The sequence below is a fragment of the Opisthorchis viverrini genome, assembly GCF_000715545.1.
Source record: "Opisthorchis viverrini unplaced genomic scaffold opera_v5_152, whole genome shotgun sequence".
NCBI classification, from domain to species: Eukaryota; Metazoa; Platyhelminthes; class Trematoda; order Opisthorchiida; family Opisthorchiidae; genus Opisthorchis; species Opisthorchis viverrini.
Genome location: NW_008751808.1, coordinates 1084963 through 1094181, shown reverse-complemented (window position 1 = coordinate 1094181; position 9219 = coordinate 1084963). Strand labels below are relative to the sequence as shown.

The 9219-nt window shown below is 44.9% G+C and overlaps 1 protein-coding gene across 1 annotated transcript in view; it reads right to left on the bottom strand.

Annotated features, from left to right (window-relative positions):
• Positions 1-6739, bottom strand: part of T265_06951 (hypothetical protein) — a gene marked incomplete at both ends in the record, with an annotated part of 19989 nt that extends 13250 nt beyond the window's left edge. The window contains one exon of the mRNA XM_009172354.1: positions 6622-6739. Coding sequence (XP_009170618.1) covers positions 6622-6739 — 118 coding nt within the window. The remainder of the gene's footprint in view (positions 1-6621) is intronic.
• Positions 6740-9219: the final 2480 nt, after the last annotated feature.

The following is a 9219-nucleotide window of genomic DNA, read 5'->3' as shown; positions in this document are numbered from 1 at the left end:
ACGCACTGTGACAGGAACTAAAAAGCCACCTCTGTCGTCTCCTTACGTTCGGTGTAAGCATGTGTCCACTGCATCCCGCGGAAGCGAGTAAATCTATTTCAACGTGCAGTCCAGATTAGCATTGGCTTTGCGGTTTTCTCGGGCAATCAATTAAACAAAAGGTTATGCGGGCTGTTTGGCTAAGATGAATTATCCGGGCTGATCATGGTCCTGAATACTCGGGAAGACTATTTTCTATAGCTCTTAGGTAATGTTTTATGATATCTGTTACCTCGAAACTAGACAGCGTATCCATTCATAAAAAGTTGCAATTCGTATACTCGTTTCTTTCTCAGAATGTGGTATTACCGTTTCATTGACAGGCTCAAAATGATCTCATCGGATTTGCTTCGTGCAACTTGTCACCCCTTGTGCAGACGTTGCACATATCATTCCGTCTTGGTATGTCTAATTGTCTCTGCTAAAACAAGCGTGTACAGAAGGTTGATAAGTATACGCAGTTTTTTCGTTTTCCGCACTGATTTTTGTTGCAAGCACAATTCATATACTATTTCTCACGCCTACTCACAAGTACCGCTTGCAATTGACTCATCACAATGCGTAAAATATTGCGGTGCCCTAATGGGCTCATTCTCATTCTCAACAAATATGGTCACCAGTGGATTCCAAAAGCATGGGTAATAAAATCATTTTTTGTGTTTACTGTCTTTTGACGCATCAATCTTGTTCCGTTAACTCTCCGGCTGCTCCTTCACAGGACAGTGTTTTGCACAGGAAAGTGAGAAGACCCGAATTTGTCGGTAAAAAATCTTTATTTAAATCCGTTCATAGTGTGATCCTTGGAGGCAAATGACTTGGATATAAATATCGCTTGGTAGCTAAGTCTGCAGAAGAACTTGGTAACTAATTTGAAGAGCGGAACAAAAGTTAATTTTGAACATGCCGCTAAGAATAATCACGATAATACAACCAGAATAAAAGCACAACAGTTGCAAAGTACTAACTACATTACTAAATTACCGGATTACTAAATAAATGGATGTTTTATAGAAAAATAGCATTTTGGACACAGAGGTGGTCCTGACAATGTTAGCATGGTCCCGAGACCACGGCCATAGGTTACGGTAAGTCATTAATTGCACGAGATTAGCATGAGGAAAAGTTCTGACTGAGGAAGAGGCGAATTTCGGGGTGGTGGAAACAGAATCTCTTGAGCGTGCCAAAAGTAAAGGTCTAGGGATTGAAAAGAAACTGATAACCGTCACAGAAATACAATGACCTCGAGTAGTTATAGTACTGGCTTAGGTCACGGATAGCAGGATGGGGGTGACGAGTCCTACTTGGGTCGAATGGACAGGAAGGTTAGTGGTGATTTTGAGCACTGTTTACAGGCTTTGACCGGATTTTTTGGGGCAGCAACACCGCTTGTATTACACAAGGCCATATAGACGCCACGGGATGAACACGTGAATTCGTGGGCGGACGAACAGATAGTACACTACCATAGCCAGTAACCTGGCCCAAATCAAGCAGACTGAGACGGTCGTCGAGGAACGGCATAAGCGCAGTGAAATACGAGCAGGCCATCAGGCTGGCCAGCGCAGTCATGGTAACCTAGTCACAACGTCGTTGTTTGATTCATCAATGGCACATCTTGTTTGAGACACCTTAGGTTGTTGAATGCGTTTAGGATCATTAGGGCTGGATGGGTGATTGTGGAGAAGAATATCAAGGTAGAGGCAAGCCATGATGCTCCCAACCCTACAAGGCAATGAAGTAGCCACAGCTAGATTAGAGACCCGCAAAGGAAAAAATGAGTGAAAATGCTTGCCTCACATAGCAGGTGTTAGAAGGTTGATTGCAACCTAAAATAGCGGGCACTTAGGACCACTTGGCGTCTCCAACTACCGCAGCAACTCCATGGCGTCGGCTTCCAAAAGACAGTATTAACTGTTTACGCAGAGTCAGTGAAGAACAGCGACAAGCGGCAGGAATAAATGAACGTGGTAGCATGTTATTGTGAGGGGAATGCATTAGCTAGATGAAACGCCGACTGCCTGGTAATCATTTCTGGCACCTGTCAAGGGATTGGTTAGGAAGTATAGCATTCTAAGGTGTGAGTAGATTCAGCAAAACATCCTAATTCGAGCGCTTTTGCCTTTGCGGCTAGTCAATAACAGCTTGCAAGCAGTTGCAGGAGATAAACTCACCACGCAAGGGAACGTGCTGAGGCACAAAATGAGGTTAAAAAGCCATCGTTGGCAGACACTGAAACGTTTAAGCCGTGACACATTAGAAAAAAGCCGAGGATTTTGGAGGGATAGCCAAGCTGCCAATTGGGTGTAACTGCATCCGATGGAATATGGAGCGGGGAGGTGGATGGGTAACTTATATTATGCACTGCGCGTAAACAGACAATCAAATGACTCCAAAATTTTGATGACCCTGGGGGAGTTCGTGGCCCAAGAACTGGAGACTATGGATAAATGTGAGGTACGTGCCGCTTTGGGCGTCACTAGATTGCCTTTGGTTTATTTCTGTTGACTTGTTTTTGCTTTTGCTTTAGTTGATGCTTCGAATCCACAAGGATAGTCCCAGGAAAATAAGCTTTGACCCGGATAAGCTACAGCCAGCGACACAAATCATTGATAAAGAATGCTTTCTAGTTTTATTTGTAAATTCCGACACTGGGTGAATTGCCCTGCTCTGGAGAGGAAGAGGACATGCGTGTCATTCTATGCGTAATGAGTGAGGGAAACCATCCAATCGGCGGCGTTTGTCCATCGCGAGCATCTTTTAAACCCATTTCGCTACCCAATTTGCGCGATTGTAAGCCATCCAATTGTCTTACATGATTAAGTAAGCTCCATGTGCCAGACATCCTTTTCACTTAGCTAAAATTCTAGGCCAGAAACACAGCCCAACCAAATTAAACAGGCCTTTAAAGGGCATCTCCTGGTTGAACTAGGTCACTTGAGCAACAATGGATATACTCTGGTCCCAAGGCAGTGCAATTAGAAAATGATCGGCTGCGTCACTGACACAAAGCCAACCCCACATGAGTCTACTACAGCTTGGTGCACCGCGACACACCACGCTGGTGAGTGTTTATGAAGATTCTACTCCTTTGCTTTCGATATATTCGGACGACTGTCTTATTGTACCATGATGTGACAGCTGTGAAAAATTTCAGGCAGTATCATGATAATTGGAATGAGAAGAGGTTTATGAGACCTCGAATAAAAGCACCACTATGAGCGGTGACGCCTGATGACCTCGACAAATTCACAGAAGCAATTGAAGGGAGGCGAGATGAGGATCACGGTAAGCGCAGGTGGGCTTTGCCCCCAAGTCTTAGTAGTGATAGAGGATAGTGGGGTGCCAAGTATGGCGGCAGAATTATCAGAAGTAATCAAATTATGTGCGGACGGTCAGAAGCTACGTTGATGTGCCCTGTCTAGATTTAGTGTACGAGGACCATCCCGGATGCGAAGATGGTAGACGAGAAACAGGTTGCTCAAGCCGAGTGGCATTATCACCATGCCAAAAACCAAGCCAGGAACCCAGATTTCGCCTAGCCCTCGGCATAAATGTACCCTGGTGCAATACACTAGTTTAGGATTTAATTCCACCCCTCTGAGACACAATGCTTTAAGGCCTAAGAATATGCAGACGGAGAGGAGGGAGAGAGGCCGATTTGATTTTTAACAAACGCCGTTTGGTTTTAGTTACAAGTCTGCAACTCTGGGTACATAGTTATTGAAACGCAGAGCTAAATTACAAGACTGAAGGCTCGCGTTGCTTAAACATCGCGATTTCTTCGCAGTTGAGTCGGGAGAAGATATACTGGATAGCAGAACTTCAACTTTGGCGACGCAAATTTGAATAGCCGGGAAAACCTCAACGTACAACTGAATCTGAGGCCAAGGTTCCTGAGTTTAGCGAAGCAAAGAACACTTCTACCCCAAGCGTTAACCTGTCACCACATATAAAGCAGCGACACAGACTGTTTGAGACATGGCGAAAGATAAATCTTGGTCGGGTTCACCTAACTAGCTAGCCTTATAATCTCAGCCTATTTGGATCTGGTGAAATACGACAGTTGCATCAGGGGAGAGCGTCCGTTCATGACTTTTACATCCTTGGCAAATAGAAAGGGTTCGTTTAGGGACAAGGCACCTAGTGTAGCGATGATGTAAATTAGGATAGGATAGTGTAGCGCAGCACACTCCTCTGAATGACTCAGCTAGTGATGGGTGGACCGTTGAAACAAGGACCCACTAATGTCAACGGAATTACGATTTTTATCAGGAATGCTTGAGAAAGCCGGTCAAGAACTCGTCAGCACACTCCTCTGAATGACTCAGCTAGTAATGGGTGGACCGTTGAAACAAGGACCTACTAATGTCAACGGAACTACGATTTTTATCAGGAATACTTGAGAAAGCCGGTCAAGAACTCGCTGCATGTATGGATAGACTATTAAAGTGCCTAACATCGGTGGCTGTTATAATGGATTTTTGAAAATGGAGCTGGTAACCACTGGCTGAACTCCGAGTCAGGAATCCTTACCACCTGTTCCTCTGTGGCATTTGTACTCTAGAAGAGCCTAATGGATGAGGCTTTGGCAAGGTGTTCCAGGTTTCTCTGTGAAAAAGGGGTGTGGTGAGTTCCTTGTAGGTCGGGGTGGTCAACACGGATCAGAGGATCATAGATGATGGTGGGTGAGCAAATTGATTCAGGACAAAGACTTCGATACCTTGACGACCATTTTGCGGGCCACAGAATAGGGTACCATCGCCTTCTCAGCACAGTAGAGATTTGGGCGCCTGAAAAAGATTCGAAGCAGTCTCTGAAGGATCAGTAGCGATACTGAGAGATTATGCGTTTTCTGATGTCATATCGGTTACAGAATGCGAGACGAGAGTCATCGACTGAAGTTTACACGGAAAAGACAACTAGAAGCTGGTAAAATATAAGTTCAGTTACCTGGCGATAACGGAAGCAAAAGTGATGGGGCAGTCATCGATGGAAACAAGACAAGCAACCGATTGATTTTTTGTGGTGAAACACCGACGCAAAAGATGTTTGAGCGAGTGGAGATAAAAAGCAAAATTGATGGGGTGCTCCGCATATGAAATTATGGGGGTACACTTAATGACACTCGGTTAGTTGAGAGTTCACTGATGAGAAGTTTTCATGAGAAAACATGGAATTTACGTGCATATTTGCTCTGAGTATTTTGACGTCAAGCCATGTATAAGTCAGACAAATCAGGTCTGGTCAGGCAATGAGGCTGGCGGTCCAGAAACTGCGGGTTTTCTGCAATAATAGATGGGTGATTAACCGCACTAGTGGGCTTTAAGGCAAGCCATCGCATCCGCCAAAAGCTTACCAGCTTTGCTTAAGGTGGAGTTTGGTACTGATGAATTTCTGGAAGAAAAGGTAGGTGCACAGGAAGTAGGGTTAATGTGACGTGTGTTGTGGATCGATCAAAATGTCCTGAACGCCTTAGAGAAGGGTGTATAATAATGAAAATAGAGCTAAATCCGTGGCAGTACGAGGCTCAGCACAGGATAAAAAAGGGTCTTCTAAAGGAAAGCGTGTAGGTCAGGTGGGTTGACAACTGAGCATGCCTTTGTAACATCGAGTTCGGGGGTGCAGAAAAAGTGACAAGCTGAAACAACAAGCAGTCGATGTGAAAAGTTAACAGGTGCAAAAACGTCTGATTAAATGATAACTATGCGGATGGATATGGATGCGTAAAAGGTAGTAGGAAGAAGAGTAAGCTTTCGGCCTTTGCGTTAAAAGTGACTTAACAGGCGGGTTCCTTGTCTGGTTTGATGCGCTGGTGGTGTGTTCAGAAAGGGCTTTGTGGGAGTCGGGTCCTTCAACGGTGGACAGGGGACCGACCTTCACAGACTCCATGGAGAGTGAGATGCTCACTAATAGGGATTTGCATTGTGTGCTCGGTTTCGAGCGTACATCTTGGTGTAGGTGAAACTCCACGGGACATTTATCGCGGAATCTGTGGCCAAAACGGGTGTTCAGAAACCCACGCGCAGCTCCTGCTTTTCGCGCGGAACTTTCGCAGTGCTCAGGCCTGCTGGGTTGATCTATGGCTTCGTCTCATAAAAGGCCTTGGCATCCGGCTGGCCAGAGGGGGGGTTTTCTGTCCCTGGGTATGCTAAGGTGGTTGGTCTGTAAATGCAAGAGATCCGGAGCTAATGCGCATTGCAAGTGAGGATGCCACGGCAAAATTAGCGTTATCTCAAGATGTTTATTACCAAAGGGAATATGGTCCCAGCGCATAAGGCAGTTAACTTGCGGATTAATTTGTAACTTGACTTTGGTTGACCAAATTGATGCTTTTATATGCACAAGTGACGATCCGGCTTACAGAGTTCTATAAGGGGTTTGCCTCTACGGTTTGCATTTATTGAAAGTTGCATTTGTAATGTCTGTAATCCGTTGTCACATTTATTTACCATTTTTCCTGAACTTGAACTACACGGTGTGATTTTTGTACATACTTTATCGTGACGTTTGTTCTATTGTACCAATGATCCCATCAAGAGAAAAAAGGTACCAATACACAAGTTTTCGGCGCGACTTGCTGACTTTTTGCTAAATCGGTAGATTTGCACTCCGTTGAACTGTTTGCTGACCGCCGAACCGGCGGGACTAGATCTCTGTGTTTGTGTGAACTGTTGAACGTCGCATTAACTCCCTGTGACATTTTTGAGCTGCGAATAACTTCCCTATCGTGGAATATACCACTCACACATGAGTCACCAGTGGAAACTTGCTACAAGTGAATATTTCCTTCACGGCCGGTGTAGTGGACTGTTAGATCTACGCATTCGTGAGTCCTTAGCGATTGCTTTCTATTTTCTTGTTGTGATTTTGTTATTTTGTATTTGTTTGCTGTTCATTTGAAATCGGCAGATTTGCACTCCGTTGAACTGTTTGCTGACCGCCGAACCGGCGGGACTAGATCTCTGTGTTTGTGTGAACTGTTGAACGTCGCATTAACTCCCTGTGACATTTTTGAGCTGCGAATAACTTCCCTATCGTGGAATATACCACTCACACATGAGTCACCAGTGGAAACTTGCTACAAGTGAATATTTCCTTCACGGCCGGTGTAGTGGACTGTTAGATCTACGCATTCGTGAGTCCTTAGCGATTGCTTTCTATTTTCTTGTTGTGATTTTGTTATTTTGTATTTGTTTGCTCGTTCATTTGATCGAACACGCTCATAAGGTCCCAAGTCCACTACACATTTGAATCAAGCCAAAAGTGTTAGACTTTGTGGACTTGGAAGGGAAAACGACCATCATTACTTGCTTTTGTGTAATCAGAAATGCGACTAGCAAGCTTCCTTGGCAGTTGAATGCATGCAGCTTTGTTCTCCAAACGACACGATCTGAACCCAGCGAATGCCAGGGATATCTAAGCACAGCCGATATTGTGGTCGTGTGGCTGGAATCTTGAAATGAGTGAAAGCGGGGCATCGTGATGGCGGAAGCAGGGCATGTTATAATTCGACTTAACACTTGATCCGAAAGAAGCAGCCTTCAAGCAAGTATGATGACACTGAGGTGTAAGCTGAAGTCTAGCTTGCAAGAGGCTGATGACCATTCTTAGATCAGGTGAAGAGAAACAGAGTATTCACCACAGAAATACAGGTGCTTTAATGTCGGATGAAATTACTGGTTTTCTGGAGTATGGACGGCCGCTTTTCCAATCAAGTGGGTTGGGCAAAGCTGTGGCATCGCATGAAAAGATATATGCAACCTAGAACCAATAAATGGGGTATATGTGTAGAGAGAGCAAAACCGAAAATGGTACGGTACGGAGCTTTGGCGCCGTTGTATTGTGGGTAGCCGCCTGTTGGTAACGCCTGCACTGAGCCTTCCAGACTACGCGAAGAAGAAGGCAGAGAACTCGGGACACGGCTGTATTTTCAGTTTAAAACATACAAAGCTTCTGCGTAAATATATAGGAGGACTACGGGGCCAAATATGGTCGTCCACTTGTGCGTTCTGTACATTTACGTGTGGCACCGATGAAGAACTTGAGGATGCGTCGTTCTATGCACATGCGCTTTTTCATGTCTGGGCGTTTCGTGACAGGCACAAATTCAGCTAATTAAGTAGCACGCTCGGTCAAAAACTATCAGACATATGGTGAACCACAGGCAAGCCGTCAGTCTTGATACGGCAGTCGCAGTGCGTGCATCGTAAAGTCGTGCATTTTGTGGATAGCCTCGTGTATTTAGGATATTGTTGAATTTGTTTGGGTCATAAGGGCGGTCAGGAGCGGCAAAGGAATTATATAGTGGGGGTTGTTCAGTGTGGAGTAAGAGTGTTCTTGGGTTCATTGAGAGCACTCCTCGCTCTGCTGCTGTTATTCGGATGAGAGATTGATTGCGGAATCAAAATAATAAACGGCACGTAATAAAAACCAAAAGACGCCAAAGTTAGCGGGGGAAATAGCGGCTAAAAATGTCTGTTTGCTGCGAGTGGTTACATTTTACCAACTACTGCAGCACTGCAATAGTTCCTAATCTCAAAGAACGATAGTAATTTTTCAGTTGAAGATAATAAAGATGATGGTAAGTCATCGGAGTGATCTGCTGTAGCAATATAATAATGAGAGGCATGCATTAGCTCGATAGTTCCTCCCATATATCAAAGTTAATTATGCAGTCGTCCATTGAGCTGTGTGGAGGGAGATAAATGCGAGTAGACGGAGCCAAAAACCGTGTTTGGTGTGCGCTTACCTTTGACGCTGGTTCACGCGAGCTGGTGATCAGCTGGCAGGCAATTGCAGAGGTAAGTGTCTCATGCATGGGAGCGTGGTTGGTCATGAAATTTGCTTGAAAAGCCATTATAGGCAGCTGGTAGTGCGACGCAGGCAGCTCGCTTAACGCATGGGCGAGGGAAAAAATATAAGCTAAGCGCCGTGGGGTATAGGCCGTGTAGAATGAACCACATCATGGTTGTCTTACCATATGACTTAAGTAAGTCTCCGTTGAACTCTACGGGATACACAACCTCTAACTTCAACGGTATTTTAGAAGAAAAGCAGATCTTGGTCAACGGTGACGGCACCCAAAACGCTGTTCTTCTCCTGATTTTCTGTGCGTAACCGCTACTTTCAGCCCAGTCTCATAGTTAAAATTCTATTCTCAACCCGGGATTTTCTCGATGA